A 17,516-nucleotide genomic window follows, 5' to 3' on the forward strand; every position below is an offset into this window, starting at 1 on the left:
TACAAAAATAAATTATATAGGATTGAAGTTGAATAAGTGGTGCAAATTTTTGAGACGTGTCGCTCATTTATTAAAAAGCAGGGATGATAACATCGAATAATCATTAGGCATCTAATTCACATATAGTTGCTTTCTTAGACATATTTTTTCTACACATTTCCGATCGATTCGGTTACGAGCGTTACTTTTACAAATTATATGAACATTCTACGACACTAATCGCCATAATACCAAGCATATGATATAAGGATATGACCAAAAGCTGGCAGCTCGAAATGGCAACAATGCGAGATAACGTTTCGCAACCCGCCGTAGGAGGAGGTGTTGCGCAAATCCGTGACGTCACCGTTCGGTTCCGGCTTCACTTTCGCGAGGCACTTTCACCCGTCCGTGGCGCCGGCGTCGGCCGGCCAGGAGTGCCCAGCCTTTGGGATCGTATACAATTATACATAGCCGTATTACGTAGGTACCTACATATTTCTAGTAATTTCAGTAACGTTTGGGATTAAACAATGTTCAGTTGCGTGCGTTTGCTATAAAATTGGGTACAGTATATTGTACAATTAGATCCAAATAAAAAAATAGAACAAGCAAATAATACTGTATATTTTTTACTGTGCAAAAAAGTTTATACTTATAAATAAATTAAAACCAGTTTTAAAACAGTTTATTTTTTACTAAAAAAAGGTTAAATCACACTTAAACAATTATAACATAATTAATATAGCTGGTCAAGCAAACCTTGTCAGTAAAAAAAGGCGCGAAATTCAAATTTTCTATGGGACGATATCCCTTCGCGCGTACATTTTTCAAATTTGCCGCCTTTTTCTACTGACAAGATCTGCTTGACCAAGTATATGTGTGAATTACAAAAGAAAATAAACTGCAACTTTCTCTGCCTATCTAAAACTCTACGTACATATTTAAAAATTTACATTTGTTCAAAATGAGTAATTAACATAGTCATTATAGCCATTAAATAGCAACACGTATCTAGTACCGCACTGTAACTGTCAACTTATCTTTTACGCTAATCTCACATAGTGTATGTAGGTAATGAGGTTTTATTATTCCATGCAAAAAATCAGGTTTTTGTACGATTGGAGAAACCGTTTTATATGATGTGAAATGTTATCGACCTCTGCGATAGGCATTATCATTCGACTGGTGAGAATCGATGAGCAACCAAAACAAAGTTGATAATTTATTCGGTCAACACGCCGCGGGTGACCACGCTGTTGTAGCATTTGTTTGAAGTGTGTTCTGTTTTTATTACACACTTTTATTTAGATTCACCGCGAATATTCTTTGTATGTATAAATATATGTATATGTGCTTCAAATCTTGTGACTTAAATTTGAACCATTTCCCGATGTCTGATTGAGCTGAGGCATACTTCCGTATTTCCGATGACAATGCAATATTCTACTAACATGGAGCTGATCTGATGATGCAGTCAGAAATTAGCCAACTCTTCAATGGGTAAACATACAAACCCGAAATTCGCATATTGCGGGGATCTTTCTCTTTTACTCCAATGAAGGCGTAATTAGAGTGACACAGAAAGATGCCCGCAATTTGCGAACTTCGATTTTCGCGGTAAAGCCCGTTTATTGGCGCGAAGTATAATGGCAAGTCAATTTTTTTGATTTAGGCTACTTACTTGATAGCAGACAGCAAGAGAGAGTGAATGTTTCTTTCGATAAGCAGAATGTTTTGGAAGATTATCGCTCTGAAACTCGCTGTATACGTATATCTACTAATAAAAAACCAATTTAGGGACGGTCCCTACAAATGGCATGATCATGGCCACCCTGTTATTGCTAAAGAAATGAGACGTTATGGGTTCTCTACCAGGGTTCTCGCGTAGCCGAATTTCACCGGATGCGTGAGTGAACATGTAGGTACCCGATATGTAAATTGAATCACAAATTTACATGTTACATATATAAAGTACAAATAACATTAGAAACTAAGTAAAAAACTAAAAGTAACCGAAGGATTTTTTATATTTTAAGAGTGCTATTACATTTCGGGGATGAGCGAGTTTAGGTATTTTACGCGCTGCGGCAGGCCCCGCGATCTCAGGTCGCCGAACCCTTCCACCGCATTTTCCCTCGGTCGCACTACAATGATGGATTAAACATTCTTGATCCGAACGTGAAGCACATTGAAATCAATCATAACAACACTAACTGTACTTTAATATCAAAGTCCTAAAAATGTTATTTGGTACGAAAATACTAAATCCATTGCAAATATACATACTTATGTAGGTCATTATTACTAGAAAGAAATTATACGTACTTAGGTACTCGCTTATTTTCATTTTTCGTCATTGCATATGGTATAGGTTGTATAGTGAAACCATTTTAGCTATATAATAAAACCTTTAATTTGTATCTTAAGTTTAGAAACGAGCTGATACTAAGCATCTGATGATGAAGCCTGATGATGATGATGAAGGTGGTCACGGATACCAATCAACCATGTAGTAACATGATTAGGCTCGTTTGATTCGTCTCAACAAGATCTTTGGCACTAGGTGACACTCAGGGTCTGATAATGGAGCTGGAAGATGGCCACTGGTACCAGTCAACTATGCAATTAAACCACTTCGTGTTTGAGCTCGTTTGATTCATCTCAACAAGATCTTTGGCACTAGGTGATACTCAGGGTCTGATGATGGAGCTGGAAGGTGGTCACCGGTACCATTCAACCATGCAACTAAACCACTTCGTGTTTGGGCTCGTTTGATTCATTTCAACAAGATTTTTGACACAAGATATGACTCAGGGTCTGATGATGGAGCTGGAAGGTGGTCACCGGTACCAGTCAACCATGCAACTAAACCACTTCGTGTTTGAACTCGTTTGATTCGTTTCAACAAGATCTTGGACACTAGGTGATATTCAGGGTCTTCTGTTGGAGCTGGAAGGTGGTCACCGGTACCAGTAAACTATGAAACTAAACCACTTCGTGTTTGGGCTCGTTTTATTCATTTCAACAAGATCTTTGACACAAGATAGGACTCAGGGTCTGATGATGAAGCTGGAAGGTGGTCACCGGTACCAGTCAACCATGCAACTAAACCACTTCGTGTTTGAGCTCGTTTGATTCGTCTCAACAAGATCTTTGACATTAGGTGATACTCAGGGTCTGATGATGGAGCTGGAAGGTGGTCACCGGTATCAGTCAACCATGCAACTAAAGCACTTCGTGTTTATGCTCGTTTGATTCGTCTGAACAAGATCTTGGACACTAGGTGATACTCAGGGTCTGATGATGGAGCTGAATGGTGGTCACCGGTACCAGTCAACCATGCAACTAAACCACTTCGTGTCTGGGATGACAACCTTCCAGCTGCACATCAGACCCTGTGAGTACTATGTTGTGTCAAAGATCTTGTTGAAACAAATCAAACGAGCCCAAACACGAAGTGGTTTAGTTGCATTATTGACTGGTACCAGTGACCACCTTCCAGCTCCATCATCAGACCCTCAGTATTATCTTGTGTCAAAGATCTCGTTGAGAGGAATCAAACGAGCCCAAACACGAAGTGGTTCAGTTGCATGGTTGACTGGTACTGGTGACCACCGTCCAGCTCCATCATCAGACCCTGAGTCCTATCTTGTGACAAAGATCTTGTTGAGACGAATCAAACGAGCCGAAACACGAAGTGGTTTAGTTGCATGGTTGACTGGTACCGTTGACCACCTTCCAGCTCCATCATCAGACCCTCAGTACTATCTTGTGTCAAAGATCTCGTTGAGAGGAATCAAACGAGCCCAAACACGAAGTGGTTTAGTTGCATGGTTGACTGGTACTGGTGACCACCGTCCAGCTCCATCATCAGACCCTCAGTACTATCTTGTATCAAAGATCTTGTTGAGACGAATCAAACGAGCCCAAACACGAAGTGGTTTAGGTGCATGGTTGACTGGTACCGTTGACCACCTTCCAGCTCCATCATCAGACCCTGAGTTCTATCTTGTGTCAAAGATCTCGTTGAGAGGAATCAAACGAGCCCAAACACGAAGTGGTTTAGTTGCGTGGTTGACTGGTACCGGTGACCACCTTCCAGCTCCATCATCAGACCCTGAGTCCTATCTTGTGTCAAAGATCTTGTTGAGACGAATCAAACGAGCCGAAACACGAAGTGGTTTAGTTGCATGGTTGACTGGTACCGTTGACCACCTTCCAGCTCCATCATCAGACCCTGAGTTATATCTTGTGTCAAAGATCTCGTTGAGAGGAATCAAACGAGCCCAAACACGAAGTGGTTTAGTTGCGTGGTTGACTGGTACCGGTGACCACCTTCCAGCTCCATCATCAGACCCTGAGTCCTATCTTGTGTCAAAGATCTTGTTGAGACGAATCAAACGAGCCGAAACACGAAGTGGTTTAGTTGCATGGTTGACTGGTACCGTTGACCACCTTCCAGCTCCATCATCAGACCCTGAGTTCTATCTTGTGTCAAAGATCTCGTTGAGAGGAATCAAACGAGCCCAAACACGAAGTGGATTAGTTGCATGGTTGACTGGTACTGGTGACCACCTTCCAGCTTCATCATCAGACCCTGAGTTCTATCTTGTGTCAAAGATCTCGTTGAGAGGAATCAAACGAGTCCAAACACGAAGTGGTTTAGTTGCGTGGTTGACTGGTACCGGTGCCAACCTTCCAGCTCCATCATCAGACCCTCAGTAATATCTTGTGTCAAAGATCTTGTTGAGACGAATCAAACGAGCCGAAACACGAAGTGGTTTAGTTGCATGGTTGACTGGTACCGTTGACCACCTTCCAGCTTCATCATCAGACCCTGAGTTCTATCTTGTGTCAAAGATCTCGTTGAGAGGAATCAAACGAGCCCAAACACGAAGTGGTTTAGTTGCGTGGTTGACTGGTACCGGTGACCACCTTCCAGCTCCATCATCAGACCCTGAGTCCTATCTTGTGTCAAAGATCTTGTTGAGACGAATCAAACGAGTCCAAACACGAAGTTGTTTAGTTGCGTGGTTGACTGGTACCGGTGACCACCTTCCAGCTCCATCATCAGACCCTGAGTCCTATCTTGTGTCAAAGATCTTGTTGAGACGAATCAAACGAGCCGAAACACGAAGTGGTTTAGTTGCATGGTTGATTGGTACCGGTGACCACCTCCCAGCTCCATCATCAGACCTATATATTCTGGTTCTGACATGTCATCAAAAGCATTTGTATTCAGCCATTTTTTAATTTAGTACCTATAAAATATCAGATCATTTCAAATATCTTTAATGCTGTCCGGTAGTTACATACTATACTATAAAACCAAATACACAGTACTAGGATCAAAGTTTCTCAGTCGCCGTATACACGCACTGTCACGCACACAGTATAGCATTTTACACGGCGCCTGCCGCACACAATGATAAAAAACCTCGTCGTCGCCGTTGAAAACGTGCGGAGCCGACCGACACACGTCCTACCTCTACAAGCTCTGCCGCGGCACTGAGCTCACGACCGCGCGTCATCGGTAATATTAGAGTCGTTTTCAAAAAATTGCCAAAAAATTATGGTAGAATTTCATAAACACTAATGTATACCATCAGTATAAGCAAACGCTGTAGATTGCTTGAGTATGAAAATGACTTCGATATTAAGTAGAATTTCGTAGGAATTGACACTTGTTTCGGAGAGAAAATTGAGTTTGTTTTTCTTCGATTTTCTCTTTCCCAAAGGTATTTAGGAAAAATGTCAAAAGTAATTCCTAATGTACAGGGTATTAGTAATACAAAATAGCCAGCTTTACCAGAGTAAACTTCTCAACATTTACAAATACGAGCTCACAAGTTAGTGCTTCACGTGGTTTTTCGGAAACAACCATCAGAAAAAAAATCATTACTAATTTAATAAGCCCTTTTTCCAATATTTAAAAAGTAATTCCTAAAGATAAGAAGACGCTTTTACCGTAACAAGTACTCATTGTTTCTAATAATGACCCTAAAGTACTGAATGTCATCGAGGAATATCATCAATTTTGCATTATTTTGACTTTTCTTGTTGGAGCGCTCTTAAGTAAACCAAATCTGTCAATCCGTTTTAGCTGTACTGATGCTGATGATCCAGCCCTGGTAGCTCTTGAACCAACTGAGCTACCGAAAATTACAACATTAATGTTTTCATCGCTATTCTCTTAACCTGCTCTAGCAAGGCACGTAAGAGAATATAAAGGTACATCAATCATACCCCGCAACGGAGCTAGCAAAACCGTAGCATATGACAGTTTTGTGTCAGGGTTGGCGATTATGATGAAACATTTTGCTTTAACTTTATTGTATGTGAGATTAATAAAATTGATCGAGAACCTTGTTGACCCTCTTCCGATATAACCCGGTTCAATTTACTGTCAAATAATATAAATTAACAGGTCAATGTCAATATTAGATGCGTCTCAATGTATCTGTTATTTTGTTTATAAAATCACGTTTTTTTTTCGCATTTATTTCAAATATTAACATGGAATTTTTATTGCTTGATAATATTGGTGTGTTTGAAAACAAAGAAAATATATTTTTTGTACTTTAGTTTATGCGTAGTAGTGATAACCCTGACGTACAACTGCTACAGATTTGCTAGCTCGGTTGCGAGGTATGTACATCATACATAAGCGCTGGTGGCCTAGCGGCAAGAGCGTCGCGGGTTCGAACCCTGGCTCGTACCAATGAGTTTTTCGGAACTTATGTACGAAATATCATTTGATATTTACCAGTCGCTTTTCGGTGAAGGAAAACATCGTGAGGAAACCAGACTAATCCCAATACGGGCCTAGTTTACCCTCTGGGTTGGAAGGTCAGATGGCAGTCGCTTTCGTAAAAACTAGTACCCACGCCAATTACTGGGATTAGTTGCTAAGCGGACCCCAGGCTCCCATGAGCCGTGGCAAAATGCCGGGACAACGCGAGGAAGATGATGATATATACATACACAAATTAAACCATTTTTGGATGTAGGGGTAGGAATGTTACCCTTCCTTCTTAGTTACACGGGTAGGTAATAAACTAATTCTTGTTCTCATTAAAAACGGTTCTCAGTTATTTATCGACAAAAAACGCAATTACCGCCAACGTCAAAACAATCAATTAAACGGGCACAAAAAGGTTCCACAAACATTCTCTTAAAAGATTGCGCACAAATAAAACAATCAACTATCGAGACTGTCTTCCCACACTTTCTAACGCCATTGTATCCGAGTGAGACAATCATATCTTGAGCGGATTTTATTGTCTTGCAGTAGTCACGACACTATTTTTGTTGGAAACCGGGATACTTGTGTTGTATTGACTTTCATTTGGAACATCACGATTCGTGTTGTATCAAATCGCCGCTATACTTACTCAACCTCGTATCTGCAACACTCATTTGATGACAAAAACACCCGTCTTCCGAATGAAAGAAAAGCGACATTTCCATCAAATGATTGTTGCAGATATGAGGTTGAGTAAGTATAGCGACGAAATGTTCTTCAAGTTATAATTATAATTTCTAATAAGAATCGTAGGTAAAATATAACGCGATTATCTTGAAAAAACCTTTATAATAACATATCGTTTGATTCATTTAAAATGATGTACCTTTAATTAGTTTACAGATATTTATTTATTGAATAAAAATAGTTTTACACATACAAAAATATTTTTTGAAATAATAGTACATTACTGCAGACGCCGGGAAAGACGGGCTTGCCGGGTGAGTAGGTATAGACGGCCGACCGTAGGGAGGCCGGATAGTGATACGAAGCCGGCAAGACCTTTTCACGGCTAGGCATGTATAGTGCTTTTCTCAAACATGCAATGAAATAAAAAAATACACCACTCAAAAAAACAAATTTATAATCTTTATAATAAAAATCCAACTTCACAACAAAAGTTTTTTAATTTTCCTTCCAATCCTGCCATAATAGTTTTTTTTTTACGGAAGTCGTCCGTATTTCGCGTGTATAGTGTTCGAATAGACCTTATTAGGGCCATTATACACAATCTGATAATAAGAATCTCAATTTCTATAAATAAAATAAATGCAGAGGATTTTAAATATTGTCTATGGTCTCTGGTGACTTACGTATAGACAAAATTTTAAATTTATTCATCAACACATTGAATCATACAGATTCGTATTCTTAATATCAGTACGTTCGTGTATAACAGGCGTTAACACGGATATTTTGGTCCGATAACCATTCATTCACCAAAAATATAAAAAATATATATAATTCAGCTGTTTAGTCTGTTCATGGACTCAGACCCCATGTTTACATTAGAATTAAAAAAAAAAAATTACTTCCCGGCCTAGGCCTTCAATTTCGTATGAAATTCCTTTACAGTTCTCTGGAGTTGCTCCGCCCTAAACGTGATACTTCGAAGCCTGATATAACGCCCGGAGCGACGACATTTCATTGCATGTTTGAGAAAAAACACTTTATTTCCTGCACCTGACTAATAAAGATATATACCAAGTATATATCAAGCAAAAAGCGGGAAATTCAAATTTTCTATGGTACGATATCCCTTGTCGCCTACATTTTTCAAATTAGCCGCCTTTTTCTACTGACAAGATCTGCTTGACCAAGTATACCTACACAATAATTACGAGTCGAGAGAGTCACTACCTGCTTGAGAAAAAAATTACATCGTTTGCACATTAATGAGACTTATTCAGTGCAGAATGCACTGCAGATAAAAACAATGGCAATAGAAGTGAAAGGAAATGAAGTTACGCGTGACAGTAAGTACGAGAGACAATCAAACTATTCGACATTTACCGAAAGTAACAACTGTCCCTAAAACACGAGGTCTTGGCGAGGTCACGAAAGACTAGGCCAGTGCCTCCCAACCTCGCACCAGGTGGTTTTATAGGCAGTTGCCGCAAGAGCATCGTAACCAATACCACCATTTAAGCCAATAAAATGTTCACGACAACTTTGTTTTGTTTTTGAACCTCTTAGTCCCTGCCAATAACAAAATAATCGAAGTGTTTGCTAGTCGAGTAAAGGTTGAGAGCCAATGGACTTAATAATTGCTAGATAAACTAGTTTTCTGTTTATCTAAAGACGTTTTGTTGTTTATTGATCAGATTAAACAATTAAAGTTGAAGCTATGTTGAAAAAAGAGCGATTGTTATTACGACAGGTTTGATTGAAGTTTTATCTAACTAGGTAAGTAATGAGGACTATTTTTCCAGAATACCTACTCGTAAAGGGGATTAATCGGTCTAATTTAATAATTCGTGTAAGACCATGATCGATCGATCTGCGCGCGTAATCCAGCCGATTTAGTACTGTACGCAATTTGTGTGGCTCGTGCGCATAGGGCCGATAACGCCTGAATAATACATTCACTCTTAAGGCTTCGTCACACAGGCGCGTTTTCCGGGCGGGGCGTGAGCGTTTCTATATGTAAAAACGGCCCGCCCCGCTCACTTTATTGTGCTTTTATCGCAGCTATGTAAATTTGTCTTGAAATCGTAACAGAAGAATGAGATGATGGCACCATCAAAAACCACCGGCCCGATGTGATCATTGCTTCTTATAAGATATCACAGCGATACGATACTGATCTGTCAGTGTCAAAAGTGACGTTTTTGTTTGAAAAAAAAAATGACAATTTTGACACTTGACATCTTATAAGCATTATTCGAATCAGGTAGTAGTCAAAAAAAATTATTACATGTGAAATGTAACACCTTCTTTTTGTAAATTTGTTGTCCCCGACCTCTTTTTACAACAAAAAACCGAGCAATTAGGCATTTTTTCTGCTGCTGTGTTCACTCGCGCAACTGGACTCAGTCTAGTTAAAAATCCGAGCGCAACTAGTTTTATTACCCGCGCTAGATCAGTTGATCTTGTACCTAGGCAGAGGGGAAATAGTGCGAATGCCGCATCCCTTCCGTGTTGATCGAAGAGTCGTACGAATCAGACCTCTGTTTTCAAAATCCATGAAGCATGTGCATGCAATGTAAATTGCTAAACTGCTAAACGTAACATCAATAACGCTGAACTGTAGTTTCAAAGTTCCCAATCAAAATTGAATCGTTTATTACACGCCAGTGGTTAAACTGCAAACTTTCAGGCCTGATTAGATTGGCTGAGAGAAACTATTGCCTTTGCTCACTGGGCCGAATAAATATCTTAGATTAGTACCTTGTACTCTCGATACAAAACGTAAAAGAGATACGGAGAGCCGTGTACCCGTGACAGCAGCCACTAACACGGGAAAGTTTATTTAATAGAAGAACGCGTAAAGTTTTCTTTTAGTGCCAATGTGACAACTATGCTATATGTTTTACACAATCACATCGAAGTACTAGTACATTTGCATTTTAAATAATCGTTAATACGACTTTCCCTTCGATTACTTTCATGGTTTTGAATTTAATACTAAATGAATGTTAAGACTAAATAAAAATACCAGTCAAGTGCGAGTGGGACTCGCGCACGAAGGGTTCCGTACCATTACGCAAAAAACGCCAAAAATATTACGTTTGTTGTATGGGATTAAATATTTATTTTATTTTGCGATTAGTATTTGTTCTTATAGCGGCAACAGAAATACATCATCTGTAAATTGCAACTATCTAATCACGGTTCATGAGTTACAGCCTGGTGACAGACAGACGGACGGACAGCGGAGTTTTAGTAGGTAATAGGGTGCCGTTTTTAGTCGTTGGATACAGAACCCTAAAAACCAACATCTTCATGTAACACCCAAATAGCTACAATATTATTAGTTTTATGAATGTTAAAAGTATTCACTTCTACATAATGACGTAATATTTGTTCATGAATCACAATACGACTTAATGACAAGTATCAAATATTGAATGTACGTTTGATTATTATTTATTTTATTACGTCTTCAATGACAAAAAGATCACACAATTAAAAACTTTACGCGCTTAACGCTTATAAAAACGCGCCCGCGTTAGTCAGAGGCGCTCATACTAATTTTTCGTTAACCCGCCCTAAGATTTGGTTGAACGGTTTTCGGTACCAAGGTCTAGTGTTTTTTTTTTAATTCTGAATCACGATGTTTCTTATTACGCTTATATGAACTATTCCAGCCGGCCAAGACAAAGTGACAATCGCTATCGCTTCGACTACGACACGCTTTGTGTCTCTCTATCACTCTCCCATATTAGTGCGACAGTGACAGTTGCGTTTCGATCGCTACGGAGCGTAAGCGATTGGCATGTTGGCTACGCGGCCAGTTCTAGTGGCCTAGCAGTACGGCGCACGGCTATCAAACGGGAGGTCGAAGCGAAGAGTACCGGTTCGTACCAATAAGTTTTTTGAAACTTATGTAAAATATATCATTTGGTGTTTATTTACCAGCTACTCATCGCTGAAAGAAATCATCTTGAGGAAAGGTCTAGTTTTCTCTCTAGACTGGGTGATCATAAGGCAATCACTTTCGTAAATTCAGTTTATGCGGCAATTCATCCTAGCATCCGGGTAAGCGCTTAACACAATTCATTGCCACCCAGCCAAACAAGACATCCGCGCCAGGCCACAAAAATTTCGTCATATAAAGCTGTAGTATCACGATCCCGACTATCGGGTCGTCCGGCCTGGAAACGAAATCATAAAATTCCCGATAGTCGGGGTTTCGTCACTGAATGTGTTAAATGCCACCTCGAAAAGTTTTCGTGGCGCAAGATTCGCGAGAATTTGCTATCATTACAATTTGAATATTTATCCCAGATTATTTTAGACATGCTCTGTGTGTCTTACCTTGTAAATTATCCAGCATATACGTCAGCAGCTTGGAGGTGCCGTTGCTCTCGTTGTATATCGATAGCATCTCCTTGCTCAGCGGGTTTCCATGCAATCCCAATTTCTGGAGGTGGAAGAGCTTGCCAAGTTCGTACGGCAACACTCTGAGGTAGTTGTTGTGTAGGAGTAACTCTCTGGAACAAGACAGTTTGGTTAGTTTTACAGGCTCTTTATTTGCTTGACATGTTCATTTTAATTTTGCAAACCATTCCGTGGTCCATTTTGTTTTAAGTTGTAGACTACGCTTTTTTTTATGTTATTTCTACTCAGAATTACGAGCTCTTTCCTAATAGGAAATAAGTCTCCCGAGACTTTTATTTCCGTTACCATTTTTCATAGACTTTGTATGAATGTGTGGAGTTTTAGGACTTCTTCCTCCGATTACGATGGAAAGAGCTCGTGATTCTGAGAAAAACCATAGAGAATACTATATTAGACTCTATCCCAACTCTTTAGAGTTCATTCTCATTATCATTGCGATGTTATTTTGTTTTGGACTAGTCATTAACCGCTGCAATAAAGCTCTATTCACTTCGTGGCGTTTGTCTTTTGTTTCGGGGTCTCGACAGATTTCGCCGCCTTTCATTCGGACTTTCCTATTTAGTATATCTGAAACGAAAGAGTGACGGAGAGAGTAAAAAAGACAAAAACAATATAATTACGTCGGTAAAGGTTAAAAAGAATGCAAGTGTCTTTAACAACATTTAGAGTCCAATGAAATGTCTAAGCCGTTCATGATCAGTCAAATCTTACAAAAAAATCTCCTAAAAAAACATTGCGTGATGTAGTTCTATATTTTTGTGTATGTTGTTTGGAGTCCTTGGAGGAATGTGAAACTATGTTTTGCAAGCAAAAAAAAGTTGTGCTCCCTTCGTAATTTGCAAAAAACTGCAAAAATTTCGGACTTTTTTCAGTTTTTGCACTTTTATTATAAAAGTATGGGTTTTTGGTCAAAGCTTGCTATGTAATGTTGAAAGAACATTAAATTTGGAACAATTTAAGCCCATTTACAGCGCCGTATGTCAAATTGTTCATGAGATATGGAACTTTAAAAAAGGGTATTTTTTTCCTTAGAATGAAATTTTTAGTTTTTTCTATATTTCAGGACAAATATCGGCACAACCGCTCATGCTATGAGATATATTGCGTGAATAAAGTTGTAGCAAATTTAATTACCTTTCATTTAAGTGCAAGAAAGGGTCAGTAAGTTCTACAGTTCTCTAGTTATCGTAAAAAAATGAAATTGCTATAATGAGGAAGGCAACTAATGTATTGGTTAAGGCATTGTCAAAATCCCTACAAAAGGCAGTACCATCGACGAGAGTGCCATCTACGCTTTTACCGGCCTTCTCCGATAGCAGCCGAGCGATGTTAGAGATCAACCATCTTTAAAATGCACTCCCCTCTTACGAATAAGCACTTCATTCATTCAGTAATAAAATCAAGATACAAAATGTAGTTTGGCTTGTTTTTCGGCTCCACATTTTGGTCGTAGCTTTGACCAAACCCATAGTTTTATAATAAAAGTGCAAAAACTGAAAAAAGTCCGAAATTTTTGCAGTTTTTTTGCATATTACGAAGGGAGCACAACTTTTTTTTGCTTGCAAAACATAGTTTCACATTCCTCCAAGAACTCCAAACAACATACACAAAAATATAGAACTACATCACGCAATGTTTTTTAGGGTTCCGTACCCAAAGGGTAAAAACGGGACCCTATTACTAAGACTCCGCTGTCCGTCCGTCCGTCCGTCCGTCTGTCACCAGGCTGTATCTCACGAACCGTGATAGCTAGACAGTTGAAATGTTCACAGATGATATATTTCTGTTGCCGCTATAACAACAAATACTAAAAACAGAATAAAGATTTAAGTGGGGCTCCCATACAACAAACGTGATTTTTGACCGAAGTTAAGCAACGTCGGGCGGGGTCAGTACTTGGATGGGTGACCGTTTTTTGCTTGTTTTGCTCTATTTTTTGTTGATGGTGCGGAACCCTCCGTGCGCGAGTCCGACTCGCACTTGGCCGGTTTTTTATTGTAAGATTTGACTGATCACTAAATCATTATATAAATGGATTAGTCAAGATTGTCAAGAACGAAACCTACTCGAGCGTACCTAATGCGTGGCGTTCGTCACACTTATTCGTATCAAAGAAATATTAATATATAAAATTAAAATACATAATATAATAATATCATAGAGAAAAAAATACTTAGATTGCTCACTCCATACATCAGTTTTGGTACCAAAAAGACTATTAATTTCAGTGTCTACATCTAGCATCGAGTAGCAGAACTATCAGTACTGCTACATCTATTGTCAAGTAGCAGTACTGATAGTTCCGCTACTCGATGCTAGATGTAGACACTGAAATTAATAGTCTTTTTGGTACCAAAACTGATGTATGGAGTGAGCACTCTTGTCTTACTATATTTCTCTATGCCTCAACCTAGTTTAATTTAGTAGTTCAAATTGACATAGCCTGTTGCAAATTATGGTGCAAAAGTGTACGACGTCAAAAATAGTCGGCTGTACAACATCATTTGTTAAAAGGTGACGAACCCTGTAGCTGATTTGTTTTAAAGTCTACCTACTTGCTGATCACGAATGAGATGAGATTTACGATAAGTATACCTGACTATTAAAGTTAAAAAAAAAATAGCATCATTTGATTATTTGCTAGAGATCCATTTAGAGTTACTATTTAGAGTTCTACCGCTTGTACAATGGCTGTGCTCTGAAGAATTGTTTGACATGATGCCAACGGCCGCTTTCTATCACCGCACCGCTCGCCATCGGCAGGGTGTTCATCCACACACCCTAGAACCTAAATGGTCGCGTACTGTGCGGTTTAAGAGGAATTTCCTCCCGCGGACGCTCCGGCTGTGGAATGAGCTCCCTTCCGAGGTTTTCCCGAGGGTCTACAGTATGGGGTTCTTCAAAAAAGAAGAAAAGAAAAAAGAAGGTTTTTAAAAAGGTCGGCAACGCGCATGTAACACCTCTGGAGTTGCAGGCGTCCATAGGCTACGGTGACTGCTTACCATCAGGCGGCCCGTACACTTGTTTGCCACCATTTTGGTATTAAAAAAAAAAGTTAGACCAAGCTAAGTTGGGGCCGATTTGGACAGCCGCTTTCTAGCTGCATTCGCATTGCAACGGCACGCCTGAACAAACTCATTGTTTTGTGTCTATGAGAATTTATTCGACGTTATGAATAGATTTCCATTTCTTCTAATAATTTTTTTAGTCTGTTGCCATTGAATAAGCAGAAGAGGAAATGAATTTGTACGGTATTTTATTTATTATATTTGTTATTTGCACATTTAAGTACAAACCTTTTTAACAACAAAACTTTAATAAAACAAATATCATTGACCTCTTTGAACTTGCATACGAACAGTTACATTATGTATAATTAATATATGATATAATATTTATAATGTACTAGCGACCCGCCCCGGCTTCGCACGGGATAACAAATTATACATAAACCTTCGTCTTGAATCACTCTATCTATTTTAAAAACCGCATCAAAATCCGTTGCGTGGTTTTAAAGATCTAACCATTAGGGCTTGCAATTCGAATATTCGAATATTCGAATTTGTCGAATATTCGACCTGTTTTGATATTCGAATATTCGGCCGCTCAGGTTTCGAATATTCGAATATTTTTTATTACTATAAAAAAATCTATGTCATCCGCTGTAGTTACAGTTTCTGTGTGTTTGACGGGTATTTACAGTGAATGAGGAACGGTAGGTACCCAAATACGAAGGAAATAATATTTTTACTGTATTCCTCTCGATAGACTTCGTGAATACAGTGAAACCTAACTCAATTTAAAAGAAAACGAAATCAAAAAGTATGTTTTTTTTTTTTAATACCACATAGGTGGCAAACAAGCATACGGGCCGCCTGATGGTAAGCAGTCACCGTAGCCTATGGACGCCTGCAACTCCAGAGGTGTTACATGCGCGTTGCCGACCTTTTTTTAAAAACCTGTACACTCCTTTTTTGAAGAACCCCATATCGTAGACCCTCGGGAAAACCTCGGAAGGGAGCTCATTCCACAGCCGGAGCGTCCGCGGGAGGAAATTCCACTTAAACCGCACAGTACGCGACCATTTAGGTTCTAGGGTGTGTGGATGAACACCCTGCCGATGGCGAGCGGTGCGGTGATAGAAAGCTGCCGTTGGCATCATGTCAAACAATTCTTCAGAGCACAGCCCATTGTACAAGCGGTAGAACACACATAAGGAGGCAAGGTCTCTCCTCAGACTTAAAGGTTCAATACCGCTTGTGAGTTTGGGATCATCGACGATTCGTACAGCGCGCCTTTGGATTGAGTCGAAGGGTCCAAGCTGGCATCCAGGTGCTCCTGCCCAAAGGTGACAGCAGTACTCCATATGGGGTCTGACTTGCGATTTATAAAGCAGCAGTCTTTGCCCCGGAGTAAAGTATCGCCTCGCTTTATTGAGCACACCGAGTTTTTTCGATGCCAGCTTAGCCTTACCTTCCAGGTGGCTACGGAATTGGACGTCACTGGAGATGTCGATGTTATTTTTACGGTGCGTAAGTTTTAAGTTAAAGGGTCATTCTGTATATTCAGTACAAGCGTACGTTAAGCGAATTTTTGAAGTCTAAACCTTGCCACTTATCGCAATTCTCAAATTTAATCATACCAAACCTGCCCAACTTGGTAATCTAACCATGCACCTTTAGCTGACGAATAATCCACCCAGTACTCACTCAACTAACTTTTCCCCTTAAATATTCCAATATTATTATAATTAGCCGGCCATTAGGAATAATAACTTGCCAAAACAAATAAAGTCAATAAAGATTCAAAATACAATGAAATTAAAGGCCTTTTTACAGGCCTCTGAGTGACAAGTTAATTTAAATCGGAAAATAATTACCTACTAAAAAAATATCTTACATACCTAGGTGTTTGGACGGTTAAAGTTATATTATTTCACGCAACGACGCATTTATAATAAGTTTTATCAAGAAATATTAAATACGTCTAATTTTGGCGTTTTACTTGTTTTTATAAATGTGGGCATCTTATAAATAGTAGGATGATAAAATCTAGTCAATTAAGTGGATTTCTGCCAAATATCCTTAGTTTTAGCAATATGTGAAAAAAGCTTTTGAATAAAATGATAATAAACCGATTTCTCGTTCCTTTTCTTATTTTTTATAATATTCGAATAATTATTCGAATATTCGAATACGTCGTCAGAAAAAGTCGAATATTCGAATATCTGAAAGTTTCGAATATTTGCAAGCCCTACTAACCATACATAGGGACGACAGACAGCGGGAAGCGACTTTGTTATATACTATGTAGTGATGAAGTCTTTACTCCTCACTCTTTATTTATTTCCGTTGAGAGAGCAAGACAAACGTTCAGACAACTGGGACTAGCAGTGAACTCAAGCGAACGGAAGTGCTACATAACCCATATAGTTCTTTGCTTACAAGAGTTTAAATTTCAACCTCTTTAGTTTCCCTATTTTCCTTCATCATTGATAAAACATTCGAAGTAACCAAGCCTAACAAGACGGCTTCTGACTGCGGCAAAAAAATATTACAATGGCACTCAATATTTTCTTGTACACTGGCTTTGGCTAAGCTTTTAGGGCTCATTTAGACGATGCGAGAACTCGCATGCGAATTTCATTACATTGCGGGTTTTGGTC

General features: G+C 39.2%; 1 protein-coding gene across 2 annotated transcripts in view; it reads right to left on the reverse strand.

The window, feature by feature from the left end:
- The window catches only part of LOC134659596 (CCR4-NOT transcription complex subunit 6), a 184,177-nt gene that overhangs the window by 161,887 nt on the left and 4,774 nt on the right, over positions 1-17,516 (reverse strand). For both annotated transcript variants that reach the window (XM_063515271.1, XM_063515280.1), the window contains exon 4: positions 11,768-11,943. In XM_063515271.1, coding sequence (XP_063371341.1) covers positions 11,768-11,943 — 176 coding nt within the window. The remainder of the gene's footprint in view (positions 1-11,767; positions 11,944-17,516) is intronic.

Source organism: Cydia amplana, chromosome 2, assembly GCF_948474715.1.
Source record: "Cydia amplana chromosome 2, ilCydAmpl1.1, whole genome shotgun sequence".
NCBI classification, from domain to species: domain Eukaryota; kingdom Metazoa; phylum Arthropoda; class Insecta; order Lepidoptera; family Tortricidae; genus Cydia; species Cydia amplana.